Genomic DNA, 18,272 nt, shown 5'->3' on the forward strand with positions numbered 1-18,272 from the left:
AAATAAACAGGACTAATACATAAATAATGAGGCTAAGTAAATAAATATATCAACAAATAAATAAATAAATATCACACATGAAGCTTATTTGGTGTCATTTCTCTTTTTCTTTTGGAAACATCTTCATGTTTTTTCACTCTGATGTTTATGAGCTACTCAGTTCCTGCAACTCTTTGCAGTAAAATAAACACGACAACCATTTTTCTATAGAGAAGGATATATTTGACCCTAAATACAATCGAAGCATTTCAGTTGTTAACATCTGTAAGACAATATTTAATGTCAATCGTGTGTCGCGTGGAACTTCGAAATGTCTTCCATGACAAACACAAACATGGAGGGAGAGGGTGTACGGGGTGGTTTGGGAACAGATTCGCTCCCTGTATAGATATAAATATCTCATTCTTACAAAACGAAAACATGATGATTCTTGTTTTCAGGTGATTGTACACAAAAGAAAATATAATTATAATATTCCGTTTCTGCCAATATGCCCCCTAACTCCTGCACACTGGACCTTTAGGATCATGTGAAAGTGTAAGAAAAGCTGCAGACGAATGGCAACGAGCACACACCTCTCCAAACTGTCCCTCTCCCAGCTTCTCTTTGAACGTGAGCAGCTTTCGTGGGAACTCCTCCACTGCGACATCCTTCCCCGACAGCAGGTCCATGGTCAGTGCAGGGATGGCGTACGTGTTGCCTCCGGTCACGCCTTGCAGGTTTACAATGTCTGCCTCTGCGTAGTGTGGAGCGCCATCCTGGACTGCGGTAGTGGTGGTGGATTTGGAGGCTGCGGTGCTCGTAGAAGCTGAAACACAATATGGAAACATGTCACTTTGAACATGAATAACCACTGATGTTTATTTGTATGCAGATGTGTGTGTTCACCTACCAGGCTCCTCTGAGCTCTGAGCGAACTCAGGCAGCTTGCATATGATGCGCGACGGCTCCTGATAGTCTGGGCCGAGGGGAAAGATGCGCTCGTAGGTGGAATTAGACTCCTGCTCGCTGGCTGTGCTCGACTGGTTGTGGTTGTAGGCGAACGTCTCGCTCTGTATTGACAAACTAGCAGTTAGTTCATCGTCCAGCATCCGGCGAGAGGCCTAAAATAAAGGACGCGGGGTGAAGGAACAGATCTGACCAACTCCCGAAAGAAGGAAACTCTCAATGTCAACAGCAGAGGTGAACTCACCTTCTCCAACATCTTCTGCCACACCTGCCTCCACAAGATGATGACGATGATGACCACCAGGATGAAGATGATGGCCACCAAACAGCCAATCAGAATGCGGGTGTTGCTGTCATCGACTTTGTGGGTGGGGTCGTCCTCTGGAGAGGGAACAGGGAGACACACCTTTTTAACACGGAGACAGCACCAAACTGTATTTAAGTATCTGCTGATCCAGTAACTGAACTTAGTGATCGCTTTGATTTCATAATAATAATAATAATAATAATAATAACAATAAACTGTATTCATACAGCACCTTTTAAAACACAGTTACAAAGTGCTTTACAAAACTGAATAAAAGACAAAGCAAATAAGATGAAGGCGATAAAAACAGAAAACACAAAACAGAGTGAAACACACAATAATACAGCAGTTGTATTGTATGTAAGTAGAATTTCTGAAGTGATTTAAAAGATGACAGTGAGTTTGCAGCCCTGATCTCCTCCAGCAGGTCATCCCAAAGTCAAGAGCTCTTACTGCAAAGACTTTATCACCTGTGTGAATGAATCTAGACCTCTGAACAACAAGAAAAGATGCATCTGAGGATCTCAGGGTGCCAGAGGGAACACAGAGTGATACAAGATCTGTCATATAAGTTGGAGCGAGGCCTCTCAGGGCTTTGTAAGTATGTTTGTTGGAAAGGACTGATCTGATGCTGAAGATACTTCCGAGATGGTGGAGGCTTGATTGAACTACCGAACTTACACGTTTGTCTAAACTGATCAAAAATGACACCAAAGTTTCTGCAGTGTGAAGTTATTGAGCCACTGTCTGATATTTGAACCTGTTCTTGTCGTCTGATCAATATCTCTGTCTTGTCAGCAATAAGCTGCAGGAAAGGCAATGTAGCAGGTTAACCATGTTTTGACATGGAAACAATAATAATAGTTAACATTTAAAGGATTTTTGTAAATGTGCTGCAAAAGTGGAATAATCCTGTCACTACTTGTGTAACTAGCGAAGTTAAAAATAGCCTCGTTCCATTGAGGTGTCCCAAATTACAGAACCTCACACACCTGAATGGAAAAGAGCCAAGTCATCAATGTTATTAGTTCTACCTGTGCTTTTCCTGCTGTGACAAGCTGAGAGAAACCTCCTTTAAAGCGATTATCAGGAGCGTGGGACTGTTACAGTAAATCAACCTCTTTATCTTTTTCTTTTACTCTCTTGTTTCTTGAAGCAGCAGAGAGACAGCAATGCAACTTCAGCCTCTCGCATGACATCACAGGTGTAACCGTGAGCACACAGACCAGACTTAATAAAGAAAAGCCAAACATCACTTCCACCCTCTCAGACCAATGTTGAAGGCCAAGTGGAAAGTGTGAAGAGCTGTTTCCCACGTAGGTTCAGTGTTTTGAATGTTGACAGGAACGTGACAGTGTTATTTTACAGATCCTGACCGTCTCACTGATTTCTTGATTTTGTGATCTAAATGTGAAAAACAGGAGGCCAGGCAATCCTCTCTTTACAGCCTAACTAAAACCCAGAGTTTTGGCTGGAAATGTAATAAATGGTTTCAACCAGTAGAGGGCAGTCACCATGCATATTTAGAACAGGGTGTCCACAGGTTAAGACTTCAATTTAAGACTTTTTAAGACCACTTTAAATGAAATTTAGACCAAACTTGTGATGGAAATACACATCAAAATTCAAAATATACTCCTTCCAAGTACACACACTGCGTAAATGAACAGTAAAAATGAGCCTGCCGATACTTTCTGTGCTTAACGCTCTGCACCTGTGATTCCACCGCCCTGATCCCCATTTTACCACGTTTGAAACACCTTCGACACACAGCTCAGATTGCTTTGTAAACATTTCAAAGCGCTGGCTTTAGTCACCACAGGTTTTTCCACAGCTTGCAAGGTCCTAGTTTAACAATGCAGACTCACTGCGTGATCTAAGGGCATCGAGGGGGCAAAAATAGTGGCATTGCGCCCACACAGGTCGAAGTCTGGTACCCCGTCAAATAGTGTTTCCCTCCTGTTAAAATTATTTTTCCTAAAGATGCAACAACAAAAATGACATCGGTGATGTGACTAAAATACATTTAAGACCCAATTAATCTGAATTTGAGACAATTTAACACTTTTTAAGGTCTTTTATTTGTAAAGGTATTTTAAGACTCTTTAAGGACCCGTGGTCACCCTGTATAACACAATATGTAGAATCCAAAGACTTTGTCTAGGTTTGAACCTGGATCCACCAACAACACTAGATACACTTATACATTGTTCTTCAGCTGTAAAAAGGTGGTTTGAGGGTTTAGTTACACTTCAAGGAATTAAGGAATTTGTGTATGTTCCATGTACTCTTAGTTTAGCCCTCTACCTCATCCCTAATCTTAACATTTTATTGTGGTAATGTAGATGTATATTCCAGCACTTTTAATGTCTGAAATTGGCACATTCTCTTACTGTGTTTTTTTGTTTTTATGCTGTCTTCCTGCAGAAAGAATTTCATCTTGTGGGACAGAAAAAGACCCGAACTGAAATGTTCTCTTACTGCTGATACGCTGACGGCATTTTTATGATGACATCACATCCATTTTTATTCATGTCTACGAGGTAACTTTGTCAAATGCTCAGAAAAGGTTCTTGACAACAAAATATGTTATTTGTTATTCTTCATTCATGTCCAGCCTGGTCTCACTCCTAGGGTGTCAAAATACGCCACTTGGGCAATTTCTAGACAGCGTCATTATTGTGACGTGAGGCGTGTGTGTGTGTGAGACCCTCCAGGCTTTCCACTATCCAGTATAAGCCCATCGCTTTATATTACACGCCCAGAGCATCGGACATAGTTTAAAGAGTGTGAAAGTCGACTGAGGGTAGGCGGGAGAGGAGGTGGATGGGTCCAACAAACACAGGACTTGGACCCAGGAGACCGATGGTTGGGACCATCAAACATGAGTTGCAGCGTTTGTGCCACTCAAAGCTGACATCCACAATATTTTCCTAAATAAAATTAAGTAGTTTTGTTGCCTAAATTGAACCACTGACCCCTTCTGCATCAGCATACAATGCAAAGTGCTGCTACAGGCGTCATTATCTTTTTTTTGCTTTGTTTTTTTGGCCCACTTGCCCAGCGTTTTTCAGGGACAACTTTCACAACAAACAGCGACCGGTAAGTCGGTCGGTAAGTAAGTAAGTATGAAGGGGAGGTAAGAGGTGTCAGATTTCACAGAGGTTACCATGGTTACGCATTCGCAGCTTGCGAGGAGACTCTCAGGAAGTGGCGAGGCAATAGAGCTCAGTGCAAATGGCTGCTCCAGGCATCATTTTGGGAACACTGGGACCTCCGCCCAAGCAGCAAAACACGACAAGTAGGGATGAGGTCACATCGGCATGCCACAATATTATTATTATTATTGTTATTATTAAATGTGTAGGTCTTTATCAAGTGTGTGGAGCGCTGGTGGACTCAAAAATACCCCTCTCGGATGCCTCTACGGTAGATTAAACATGATGCAGTGCCGCATATTTACTGTGTGCTGGAGCCATCTTTGATTTTTTTCACCCCTGCCCCTCAGACAGCTGCCAGTCCGCCACTGGTGTGGAGTGATCACTGACCTGGTTGTATGTTGGGTGGTATTCCTGTCTTGGGTGGAGCCAGTGTTGTGTTGTACATGGCTGTATCTGAAAGGTCAGACGGCACAGAGCTGGTCAGAAATTTAAGAGACTTTAATAGTTACTTTCCACACAAATAAAAACTAAAGTAACTTCAGCACAAAGTCATACACCACTTTTACACAGAACTTCCAAATACGTGCAGAAGTATATGAATCTTAAAGTGTTAAAACTAGACAGATATACCACACACACAGTTCTTCGGTCTGTACCTGACTGGAAGGTGATCTCGCTGAACAACATCCAGGCATCAGCAAAGTAGAACTGGCACTTGATGGCACTGGCCATGTGATTGGCCAGGTTGACGGTGACGAAACGGGCGCTGGGATTCTTCTCGTCCTCCACGGGGCTGAAGGTGAGCGGTGTGGCCTCCCAGTCTGCCTCAGAGCGGAAGTAACACACCACCTGGCGGAAGGCCTTGACACGCCGTGAGTACATGTTGTTGCAGTGGACCTAGACGCACACACAGACACATTGGGAGACTTTTAAAGCTCATGAGAGACATAAAACACACGACACTATGAGCTGTAATTATCAGGAGCCTCACCTTCATGGTGGTGAAGTTACGTATGCGGTCAAACTCAAACATGATTTCAACGTATCCACTGGGGAAGCTCTCGTTAGTCCAGCCCACATAGTCGTACCCAGGCCACACATTATAGACGTGACTGTGTGTAAAATCATCCAGGCCACACACGCCATCCGTCAGCTGGCCCAAACCCTCCGTCATACTGAGAAACAAAGAAGGCAGCAAACAGAGGAACAATCTTTAAATTCAAAGTAAGCACTTCTGTTAAAAGCAGTTTTTACAGTGCAACTAATCAACACTAGGTGGCAGCATTGCAAAACCAATTCTGTCTCCTGCTGTTGGCTGTGACATCGTAATAAAGGCCATTTTCTTTTCCCCCTGCACTGTCGCCTCCACTGTCTGTGTCATGGAGGACATTATTCACCATCCAAACACGACTGTTAACAACAGACTGATTGGTTCATTCCGGGTTCTAAACTTTGTAAGCACGGTTGACTCAGTCATTCCTATGAGGTATTGCCTAACTAAGTAAACCACCATGACCCTCTCACCACCGCCTGTCTCTTTGCTCTCACCATGGTGACGGGGCAACAACAAGGTGAGGGGGAAAAAGCACTGACGAAGGATAAGAGCGATGATGAAGCATTGTAGTGGTGTGTGGAAAAAGAGAGGAGGGGGGAATTAAGGACAAACAGAAACACACATACACACACACACCTGTGGATGACAGCTCCGTCGTAGACAGAGTCGTTGAGATACGCAGGGTAAGAAGGCAAGTTCATCTGTTCTCCTGCTGGAGTGTTGTACGACACGAGACCATCTGTGAAGCAAAGGCAGTTGTTCATTCATACATATATACAATAATAACTCAATAACTCAAAACATTTTCTGTGAGTCCATGTCCGCCATGCTGTGCAGAGCGGCATGGCTCAAAACCACAGGAGTCTGTTTCAAAATTGTAGTTGATATTTTTAAGATGCCTACAGCGACCCAACATGCCAAGTTGAATTATAGAGAAATATTTACGAAATAATGTACCAGTCATGGGTGGAATTTTCCATCATATGAAATACAAAAAAAGAAATGTGATATCAGATTTCTTAAATGAAGCGCTGGAACAAGTCTGAACACAATATACAGTATACATGTGATGTTATGAAGAAATGTTATTTGATATAAATGTTATTGATATTCTTATTAACAGCAAGAAAGCACAAGAAATCAACAATATGAAAGAAACTGCACTGTAACGCTTTAAAACCTGAGCAAAGTTTCTTTTAAAAACATGGGAAGAATGCGATGAGCAACATGAGAGGAAGACATTTTGCAATAAATTTGTAAAGAGAAAATTAAAAACAAAGAAATTAGTTGGAAAAAAAAGAAAGCAAAAATCAAACAAGGAAATGACCTTAAAAGACTGCTTAAAAATTATAATAATTCTGTAACATAATTTTTATAATCAAATAATTAAATAATATATAATAAATATTAAATAATATTTAATAAATTTTAAAGTAATTTTCTGAATCTTGTTTTTTTTGCAATTTGTGGGACATTTCTTCAATCAAATCACACCAACTTGCCGTCAGGATTCAAATGTTTAAATATTTGCAAAAGGCGCCTGAGAGTGAAAAAAGTGATGTTGCTCTGTGTTTCAAAGGGTTAAGTGGCACCAGTGGTGCTATGACGCCCTTAAAACTGCCATTGTTTGCTTGTTTTTATTTTTCCTCTTCTGCTGCTTAGATTAGATCACAAATTTCACCAGATTTCCAAACTCAACATTTGACATTTCAGCACGTCATGCATTTTCAGGGGAAACTTGAAGAAATATTCTACATTTGTTAGGCTAAACAATTTTGTTAACAGGACCTGTGAAACCTACCTGACAAACCCTCTAAATATATTGAATTTTTCAAAAACCTTCTCTTTGTGCTCAAACAGTCTAAATCAGCGTTAAATTTAAAAGGGAACTATTCGCCCATTTTCAGAATTCATACATGTTACTCCTATGGTCTAACACAGTCAAAAAAATATTAGTAAACTTGAATAATTATCTCCCAAATCCAAAAACTAGAGTGCTAAAACTCTGATTTGTGATGTCATAGGGTATAAAGTCGTTTTGCTCTACAACATAAAAAGGGTCAGTAAATACCCCACTCGTGAACTTTGCTGCTTCTGTTGTCTTAAAAAAGGTGGTTGCTAACAACTGGCTAAATGAGAGTGTCATCACGTCTAATATGGCTTTGCAGCCTTGTTGTGGTGGTGACGTTGAGATCATGGGACTTAAGTGTAGCTGGTTTAAAGCTTAATGTTAGCTTTTCACTTCTGGTGATTGCATTTAAGATGAAGATCAACAAGATAATTGAAGATTATGATCATGTTCAAACATATCAAGCTTTTGTAGGCCCTGGAAATAACACCGTGGAGTTCTTAAGGAGGTCTACTTGATGCATGGCATGTACAAGATCATTTAAGATAAGTATGTGCGCACAAAATGCACATGATCTGGACCAAAGGAATGTTGTACAATTTGAGGTCAAAGTGAAAATATAAAAGGAAAGTACAGCTCCCTGGATGGAAGCAGCAATTAACACTCACCAAATGCACACATATTAGTTATTAAATATTTAGCCACTGATATGATTTATTGTAGTGTACATCAGTGTAAACAGCTGTGTCCTGCTTGTATAAAAAGGTGAATCAGCTGATCCTCTCTATCTTTATGAGCTCAAGGATAAGGTGGTGCCTCAGCTCAGCTCATCTTTGCTCTCGTCAGCCCTCACATATCATATCGTGTCTTTTTTTTCCTTTTCCACCTCAGCCACCCGTCTTACCGAGCCATTCACAGCCGTAGAGCTCCACTCTCATGCAGACGTTCATGGAGTGGTCTGTGACGGGCATGAAGCGGACGAAGCGAGCGATGATGGGCGGCTCGAGGTCCTTCAGCACAATGTCATAGGCGTTCCTGTTTCCTTCAATCACCTGCAGGTAATAGTAATAATAGTAATAATAATAATAATCAATTCATTCGGCATAGTGCATTTTAGACCAAAAACAAAAGTCACAAGATAAAGAGTCAAAGAAAGGACCATAAACCTAGAAAAAAATACAGGCAACTGAGGAGCCCAAAAGAAACACATCAAGAACGGGCACTAGACATCTCAGGGTGGGACTACGGCCATTTTGAAAAGACAAGTCTTCAGTTGATCATCAAAGGTTTCGAAGGAGACAGCAGACCGTATATCTAATGGAAAAGAGTCCCTGAGCTTTCCAGTATTTCTCAGTACAGGTTAGTGATTTAATATGATGATCAAAATGCAAAGTCTGATCAAAAATAATGACAAGATGTCTTAAATTTGACCATTTGGCTGAGGAAAGGGACCTAATACTGTGGACTATACTATCTTAAACAATTATCAGAACCTTCTTCTTATCTGTGTCAATCTGTACGAAGTTGTTAGACATCCAGTTCTTAAAGGCAATCAAACTGTTGTGCAAAATTGCTAATGACGTGCCCTAGTGGAAGCATATATAAGGCAAATAGTATAGGACCCAAGATGGAACCCTGAGGTACACCACAGGAAAGAGCTGCAGTATCAGACCAGGAGAGACCAAGCAACACTCAGTGCTTTTACATCACATTAGAGAAAATCGATTTATTGTGTTAGTCCAACTAAAACCAGACCCTTAAAACACATGTAAACATGTTAGTCCGACTGAAATCGTACTAAATCAAATTTCTCAAAGTCAGACTAATGCACCCAGATAATACGATTGGGAGTCAAATTCCTCCTGCATGTATACAGTCAATCAGACCCAAACTGGCCGAGGCCATTTAATAGCATTAAATGTGTAAGAGAAGAAGAAGCCGGTAACAACATGGAGAAATCTACATCCAGAGCCGTGACTTTTTGGACGGACCAAATGTACAGAGCTGTAAAGTTGTCCACCATGGTAGCAGTTAGCTGCTAGCTAACCGTAGCTAACTTGTTTGTCCATTGTTTGGTCTGTGACGTAATAGGTCAACAGCAAAAAGGTCCAATACTAACAAGCTGAAAGGGGGCATATCTCCACCTATCGTAGAGGAGTCGCACATACTTGGCTCAATAAATGGATTCCCCTCCCGTGCTTGTATACTGGGACAAGGACAGTAGGCCAGTTAAATGTCCCAGTCGAGCTGTAACTGTAGCTTTACTTAACTGTGCATGTAAATGTACTGAGGATATGAGAGGACAACCAGTTCAGGGCACTCCCAGAGACAAACAAACCTTGACCTCATGAAGAAGCTCAATAATGACTTCCCTCTATCATTTATAGATAACAAAGAATTAATGAATCAGTCCTATACTATCTCTATTACAACCATAAACACAGTCATAGCACGTATTAACAATGACAGGCTGTAAAAGCATGAACTGAAGACAGGTGATGAGTATCAGTACACGAGGCATCTTTATCAGAGGTTTGTTATAAACTAAAGATTATACAGTGACATCCAAGCCAAGAAAACCTGGGTTACACCACAGACAGTGTAAAGTGCTGTCTGATAGGTCGACGCACCTGCTTGCCCTGCCTGTTTCTCCACGAGATCCAGCGGCTTCCATCGCGGCTGTACTTAATCTTGTACATCTGGGCGAACTCATTACCGATGCCTCCCGCGTGGCGACCCTGGGTGCCTACAAGGGTGATGAAGTGGAGCGAGCGCAGGTCAATCTGGAGAAACTCCTTCAGGCTGTCTGGCTCCACTGTTATCTCTGGACACCACGCGCCATCGCCCTCCTCAAAGTCCAGCCTGGGAGAGACACACAGCGAGAGGACAGGAGGTTGAGGGAGAGGATGAAATAACGTCGGTAGATGTTCATATTAGAATTACAGCAGGAAAGAGGAAGAGAGCGAGGGAGAAGAAAAACTAGGACAGGATGGAGAGGAAAAGGTGAGAGGAAAGTTAAAGTGAGTGTGGTGGTGGATTTCAGTTCTTAGAGCATGTTGTAAAAACATCTCGGTGGAAGCCTGCGTCGTAAATTCATCTTAAAGTGTTAATTTTGGGCGAGGGGCTGGCAGCAGCGAGGGGGAGCAAGGCGAGACTGAAAACACAGCCGAGGATGGATGGGAAAGTGTATTACATCATTATCCTGATGCTTACTGAAGGCCACCCAAGTGTTTCTGCACACACATTCACACAAAAGCCTCCTTAATCATGTGGCTGTAAGCAGAACTGATACCCCAGTTTGTGGCTTACTGCAAATAAACAGGCACCTTGCAGGATAACCCGCCCACACACACACACACTCATTATCAGGGTAAACATACTATGAAGCATGTGTGTGAGTGTGTGTCTGTGAATGAGAGACCTACCTGCCATATCTAGCAGCGGTGGATTCGGACCACTGGCTGGAGGCAGAGATGTCCTCGTCCTGTATCTGCCCTCCTGACATGCCCAGAGGATACCGACACACACCTGAGACACAACAACATGTCGGATTAAAACACCAGAAGAAATGAACAGCTGAGCGGATGAATATGGAAGCTGTCATGAAGGGCAACACATGGACGATCACTCAGAGAAAAACAAAAAGAATCTGCATGAGAATGATCCAGATGTGTTGCTCTCCAGGATCAGATCATCCATTTTACTTCTGCTCTAGTTTTTCAAAGACACACTGGATTAAATCAGCCTGATCCAGATACAAACTTTTTAAGATCACCAAATCTGGATAACTAGTGTTTTAATGGAACGACACATCACAATGTAGGCAGTCTGCCAACAAACACACCTATCATTGTAGGTAACTTTAAATATTTTTTGTTTGATATTGACAGCTATGTGGGGGATTATTTTATGTTTTTTTTTTAATTTTCAAATTAAGATATACAGAGTACTAATAAAGGAAACACAGAACCAATAAGGTTGAAAAAACAACCCCACCCACCCATCAACACAAGAACAAAGAAAGCCAGGCCCGACAAAGGGAATCCAAAAGAGAGGAAAAAGAGACAAAAAACTGAAAATGATGACATGAATTCACTTGTGTGACATAAGTAGGGCAGTATAGCATGTTTCATTACAATTTTTCAGCTTCCATATTTGGCACAAAAGATAAAAATGGTTGCCAAAGTGTAAATAATAATAATACATAACATCCTTAATCCAGTGTCCACATGTTGGAGGTGAAGAGTCCTTCCATTTACACAGGATGATCATTCTCATCCAGGTCCAATTGAGCTACATATATATATATATATATATATATATATATATATATATATATGACCAATTTAGAAAGTTTTATTACATTTTGCTTAAAATCCATCCTGAATCCACCCCTCTGCCTGGCTCAGGATAATCCTGATTTTTTTGGATCATCTTCCAATCCTTTAAAATGTTTTGAACTACACATACTGAAAGTTTGATCCAAATCAAAACCAAGACTGGATCACATGGTCTAATCCGATTCTAGAATCCTTTCTTTCTTTTGAACAACTCATTTTCAAGATTTCATCCAATCCTAGAGATTACCTCTGAACAGCTGGACCCTGATGTTTCTTTGGCCACCCTCATCCTGCATTTTACCAAGAGAGGGAAGTGACTAATTACATGAGCTGTTGCAAATGAGTAGCTTTTGTGTTTAGCAGTGTTTTTTTCGGTCCAATCTGAAGCAGTAATTCTATTCTAATTTACTGTTAGTCCATTTTTGATTGTAGTTTTGGACTAGATAGACCATGGCACATTCAGGAAGATATAATATTTAATTTTTTCCATCTTTTTCTTAGTAAGCAACTTGTGAGAATGATTTCACATGAAGGAAAGATGGTTATCAGTTTGGTAGACGTCAGGTTCTGTAAATGTCCTCTAGTTATTATTGTGCCCAAATTTCACTGCCTGCGCTACATCTGTATATTTTACTCTATTTCATTTTTCTCTTTTTTTTATATAATGCTTGAAATAATGTTCAGAAGTTGGCTGTAATAAGGGCCTGTTGCAGAAAGTATTATTATTTTTGATAAGTTGTTTTGTTAGTTATTCTTAAAAAAAGGTTCTTTGTGAAATGTTTTTCTCAAAACATTCAATATACTTGTTTTTTTATATTGTGCCAGTAAAAAGTATTAAAGGGAAATAATGTTTTTTCAACCTGACATTTCTCCAGTATGAAGCTAGGGCTGACCTGCCTGCAGCCCGTGAGCGCGCGCTATATTAAATAATAGGGCACTCAGACAGCGTCAAACAACGTCAAAATACGTCCACTAAAAGTGCATTTTTTTCACACAGATAGGCTCGGATTGTTAGTATAATTATCTGACAACATAACGGAAAGGAGAAATGAACGTCTGTGTTTACCTTTAGCTGGATTCAGACATGTTCCTCTGCCTGTTGCTGCTCCCTCTCTCTCCTCGTCCGCTCTTCAGTTTCAATGAGCTCTGCGTCCGTGTACGTCCGTGTACTCCGTGTTCAAATAAATACGGGCGGTCATCAAATTCAAATGGCTCATCCAGATCTAGTTGGTCAAAATTGGGTAAAAATTCAGACAGTTTTGTTGTGGCAAGTCAAAACACTCACTCAGAGTGAAAGTCTGGCTCTGAAATCTCACGTCTCGCGAGATTTGAGTTGTTGCAGGAAGTTACCGCTAGAGTGACCTTACAAACGCAAGGATTTACTCTGTTTGGAGTAGCCATTTGAATTTGATGAGCGCCCGTATTTATTTGAACACGGAGTACACGGACGCAGAGCTAATTGAAACTGAAGAGCAGACGAGGAGAGAGAGGGAGCAGCAACAGGCAGAGGAACATGTCTGAATCCAGCTAAAGGTAAACACAAACGTTCATTTCTCCTTTCCGTTATGTTGTCAGATAATTATACTAACAATCCGAGCCTATCTGTGGGAAAAAATGCACTTTTAGTGGACGTATTTTGACGTTGTTTGACGCTGTCTGAGTGCCCTATTATTTAATATAGCGCGCACTCAGGGCTGCAGGCAGGTCAGCCCTAGCTTCATACTGGAGAAATGTCACATATTGAACATCCTATCACTTCATTTAGACAAAAGTAGATCGGAAAATAGGGCCCAGGTTGAAAAAACATTAGTTCCCCTTTAAGTGTTGCATGAATTGCATGGGGGCTCTTTCTTTACATTTACTGAGTAAAGTTCTCTTACTTCTACTTGCTCATGTCTGTAACAAGGCCTCTATTTAAGCAGGATATTCTTTCCACCCCTGGTATTTAAAGCTACCTGGATTATCACCCTCTGAAACACGCAGCTCCCCTCACTCCTCTCAGACCAACCACAGCGCTGGTCGGCGTTGAACATTTGAAACCGTACTCAAACATTCACCAGACGCTCACAGACATTTCTAAGACAGAACTACTTAATCCCCAGCTTCTGTCAAGAAACCTGCAAAAAGTGATGGATAGTGCTGGATGTCGGGGTGGGGTGTGGTGATGTGAGAGGACTGAACACACACATACACACACCCACACAACTACACACTCCTTGCACTCAAATTGTGGTTGCTTTATTGAAATAATAAGCTGGATCCATTTAGTGTCTCTGCCAGTCCAAACAGTGCTGGTATCAAGCACATGTACAGGAGTTGGTTACAGTGTGTGTGTGTGTGTGTGTGTGTGTGTGTGTGTGTGTGTGTGTGTGTGGTAAAGCTGGCAGGTCTCAGCTCATCACGCCCCCACTGTGCGGTCAATAGAAGCAATATGCCCTCTGTTTCCTGCATGCCCGTCCACCCCCTCATGTCTCCTCTCTGTCCTCCTGTGTGGTCTCTCCCCTCTCTCTTTTCTTCTGTCCCCCCTTCAGTGGCGAGAGGTGATAAAAGTTAACGGCATGATTTAGAAAGTCTTCATCTCATTAAGGCCCAGCTGGCTAGCGGCTAACTGAGCATGACACAGCCAACATGGTATCTATTAACTTTTACGAGGCTCTGAATAAATCTACTGATTTCTGGGTGTTTCCAGGAGCAAAAATGAAAGGGCACTTTACCGTCGCACATTATCTACAGGGTTGGGCTGATGTTGTGTTTTTGGCCGAACATTGATAACTTCACCTAACAGGATATGACCGCAGGTTAGCCTCATTTATGGATGAAAGAGCCTTTGGAAAAACTTGATTCCTGTGCACGTGATAGCGTGGGGCTTTGAGTGGAGCTGGAGTCGGAAGTTAAAGGGAGACTGACCCCGTTCGCCTGGCCCCTTGTCTCACAGAAAAACCTTTGAGAAGATGCCAGCAACAGCAGAGCTCGAGGTTCAAGGCCTTCTCTGTCCCCCTCCCGCTCTTTCTTTCCTCCTTCTTCTCTCTTCCTCTTTTCTTGATCTCCTCCAAATATTTGGTTAAAAGTCAAGATGTGAAAATCCCCCGAAGGTTTGGGACCGATGACCTGATACGCCGCTCACATGTCTGTGCACACAAAACCAGGCGTAGATGCAACCACACGCACGCACGCAGGTTTTTCTACTTGGCAGTGACACAGTGACAGCTTGAAGGAGGCACAAACAAAAACTCTTCCAGATGTCTGCACTCGCCTCCTCTGTCCTTTCATCTTGTCCTCTCTAACCTTTGTTCCACGCTGCCCCCTTCACTGCAGCCCTCATCACTTATCCCCAAATGTTTACACCCCTCCACTCCTGTTTCTCTCCTCGCACTGGATCGCCTCAGCTGTAAGCGGACCACATCAACAGAAAAAACTCTTCTCATATTCTCGGCATATTAGCGGTATCCTTGGCTGCATCATTACGAAACCATTTTAATGATAGGTGCGGCGCTCAGACTGCACGTATGATAGCTGTAGTAAAACACAAATCTTCAGAAACTGCTTCAAGAGAAACAGCAGAGATCTCCAATAAACGATTTCAAATCGAAACAGGGCAGGATAAGATGACAAGAAATGTCAACGTTTGAAAATGGAAAAGCTGGAATCATAATCGCTGGCTTGATGTTGTATCTGTCTTTGGTGCAGCCTGGTGCAAAGGGTCATGGGGTTTGAGGTGGCTGCCGTTCCTGAAGAGCAGCACATGAGTCTCATTCACAGAGAGGTACAGAGTGTAAACAGACATCAAGATGCAGCGCTGCGGACTCATTTTCAGGGGAAGTTGCTACAGACAGGTCACTGTTGCTATAAGCTGCTAAATAACGTGATGTCATTGTGTCATGACGTCAGTATGAATACATAGTGACATTACTCAAACTGACTGGCCATCTCTGCAAAAAATATGATTTAGCATTTGTTAGAGTCTTTATTTTTTAAAATCAGAAATGGGGATGCACAATATTGGATTTTTTGCCCATAAGTCATTTCCTGTTTGCACCATCGTTCTGTAATGTTGCAAATATCCCTACTGTGGGACAAATACAGGATTATCTCACCTCACCTCACCTCACCTCACCTCACCTCACCCCTACCTAATTTTAGTGATGATGGAATTAACATCATGTTATGCATGCATACTCTTATCTTGATGGCCCACCAGCAGATGGAAACATGAAATACAATAGTTTTCAATGTATATAATTTTCATGCATTGTGCAAAATAAGAAAAAACACATTGGCCGACACTAATAGTTCATATTAAAGACAATGTCGGCCAATATTGATGACGTGCCGCTATTGTGCATCCCTAATCAGAACTGTTTATCTGAAACACATCATAGCTTTGTTTTATTCTTTTTTTTTTCTCATTACATTATAAAATCTATGATAAAACCACACGTGAGCAGTTGTAGCCTTGCTGAAATTACTGGTTCTTGGTCTAAAGATGCACCACATGGACTAAATCCAAACTACACAGGCTAGTTAATAACATGTCGGGCAGGAAATCCAAAGTGTGGGATCATTTTGAGAAGGTGAAGGACGAACCCAAGGTGATATGTAAACTCATCTTCATTGGTCGACTACAAACATGACGTATCATCTGAAACATGGAAGTAGCTACATGCCCATTAGCCCACAGCGTCATTAACAGGCGGCTCGCTCAGTGTGTGACGTGCACTTGGAGATAAAATATAGGCCTATATTAATGAAGGTTCATTAGTACGGTTTGTATTTCTCTGTAATGTAGCACAGTGTTAACAATGTTACTGATACTATTCTTTCTCACACCTTCAACTCAAACCACCAAAATATATCATTTAATCATTACATTCATATCAGAAACATGCAGGAGACTAGTCCACTGATGGACCCTGATGAGGACTGTTGGTTAACGAGGAAAAGTCTTAGTCGGGGGCAGCCCTATAAATAACTGTAACCAGTTAAGTTCACTTAAAATTGATTCCACTAACACATAAAAGATGCATTTTGGAGAGGAAAGGGTAGACTGAGAAGTTCTAAATCTAGCAACAGAATTGCTAAACTGGCATCACTGTCAAGACGAAGAAAGAGATGACCGCAGTGCATCATCTTCTACGCCCACAGTCTCACACACTGAGATGACACATTGTCATAAAGACAAAAAAGTACTCTTGGTGGAAACGCTGGGATGAGTGTGTTTATGACATGTGGTATGAGCTGGTGGCATAAATTGTGTAAATTTTCTCTGAAGTCTTGCCAGGAAGATACGGTGACACACACACAGACGATGCAACATCACTTTGGGAAAAACACTGAAAATTGCCTGGGACATAATTGATGAAAATAGGAGTCATTATCAGAGTCTTTAACCACATCCTCGAGAGAGTCAGAGAGACGGCTCTCAGTGTATATCGTGCCGGATGTGTGACCGCTCTTCCAAATGTTGGTTTTTGCTGTGTTTATTTATCTACCCAACCCACTCAGAGGTGACCCTTGGGGTGAGCAATGGGGGCAGGCCAGTGTGTTCCTTTGGACGCACACACACACAGATCTAGCCCCCCTACTCACACACACATCAACACCACCCATCAGACTCAACGTTTGGCCACAGTATCTAAAAATATCAACCTAGAAAAAGGTGGAAAAATACCAGCCTTGTGTGGCGGAGGAAAGGAGAGAGAGATGAAGGAGTAATGGACCAAACCCTCTCTCTCTCACCTCTTGATTTTACCGCACCCTGACGACTGAAAGGCAGGTTTGTTCTGCAGTGTTTGCTGTCCAACCGCTGGCTCCAAACACACACACACACACACACACACACACACACACGCTCTGTAGTCATGCAAGTTGATGTTCACATCTGCTACATAATACCTGTCTGCTGAGGGAAGTTTTGGTCGTGTTGCTCATAAATGTATAGTCTGCTTTATTACATGTATTATCTACAGTGTGACCACGAGTGGAAATTACAGGATTAAAACTCAAGATCTTTTTGATTCAGTTGCTTTAAAGCTGCACTAATCAATATTTTTAAGTTAACAATTAATCGACTACATGTAATAAGAGAGGGGTTGCTTGTAGTGACAAACTCACAGAAACCTATCAAACATGAAAAAATGTTGGCATTGTACATCTCTGCAAACCATTACTTTTGCACCTTATTATGTAGCTGACACGGGGGCACAATCCCCGCTGAAAAAAGAAGTGATGTCTCTTTAAAAAAACATAGTTTTCTTTGTATCCTGCCAGGAAATGCAGCAATGTCTCAATAAAAAACAACAGCCATTTGTTGCACTATTTCAGCAGGAAACACAGTGATGTCTTGGTGAAAGACAACTGTTTTGCATCGCACTGTCCCAGCAGAAAATGTAGTGATGACTCGGTAAAAAAACAATCGCTTGTCGTCGCACTATCCTGGCAGAAAACAGAGATGGCTGTAAAAAAACAACCACTTTTTGTTGCACTATCCTGGCAGAATACGCAGCAATGACTCAGCAAAAGACAACTGCTTTCAATGGCACTAACCCCACTGGAAAAACAGTGACAGGTCGCTAAAAAAAACAACTTTAGGTGCTTAACAAGCCGCTTGAAAAGC

At 41.7% G+C, this 18,272-nt stretch overlaps 1 protein-coding gene across 2 annotated transcripts in view; it reads right to left on the reverse strand.

Annotated features, from left to right (window-relative positions):
- ddr2a (discoidin domain receptor tyrosine kinase 2a) overlaps nt 1-18,272 on the reverse strand; it is a 59,504-nt gene that overhangs the window by 6,258 nt on the left and 34,974 nt on the right. The window contains exons 3-12 of one of the 2 annotated variants that reach the window (XM_050054072.1): nt 10,745-10,847; nt 9,950-10,181; nt 8,224-8,371; nt 6,107-6,209; nt 5,408-5,591; nt 5,073-5,313; nt 4,804-4,869; nt 1,193-1,329; nt 893-1,052; nt 576-808 (exon numbers count right to left, since the gene is read on the reverse strand). In XM_050054072.1, the coding sequence (XP_049910029.1) occupies nt 576-808; nt 893-1,052; nt 1,193-1,329; nt 4,804-4,869; nt 5,073-5,313; nt 5,408-5,591; nt 6,107-6,209; nt 8,224-8,371; nt 9,950-10,181; nt 10,745-10,847 (1,607 nt within the window). Of the gene's footprint in view, nt 1-575; nt 809-892; nt 1,104-1,192; nt 1,330-4,803; nt 4,870-5,072; nt 5,314-5,407; nt 5,592-6,106; nt 6,210-8,223; nt 8,372-9,949; nt 10,182-10,744; nt 10,848-18,272 lie in introns of both variants that reach the window. The other variant, XM_050054071.1, reaches the window with a different exon arrangement.

The sequence above is a fragment of the Epinephelus moara genome, chromosome 10 (genome assembly GCF_006386435.1).
Source record: "Epinephelus moara isolate mb chromosome 10, YSFRI_EMoa_1.0, whole genome shotgun sequence".
Taxonomy (NCBI): domain Eukaryota; kingdom Metazoa; phylum Chordata; class Actinopteri; order Perciformes; family Serranidae; genus Epinephelus; species Epinephelus moara.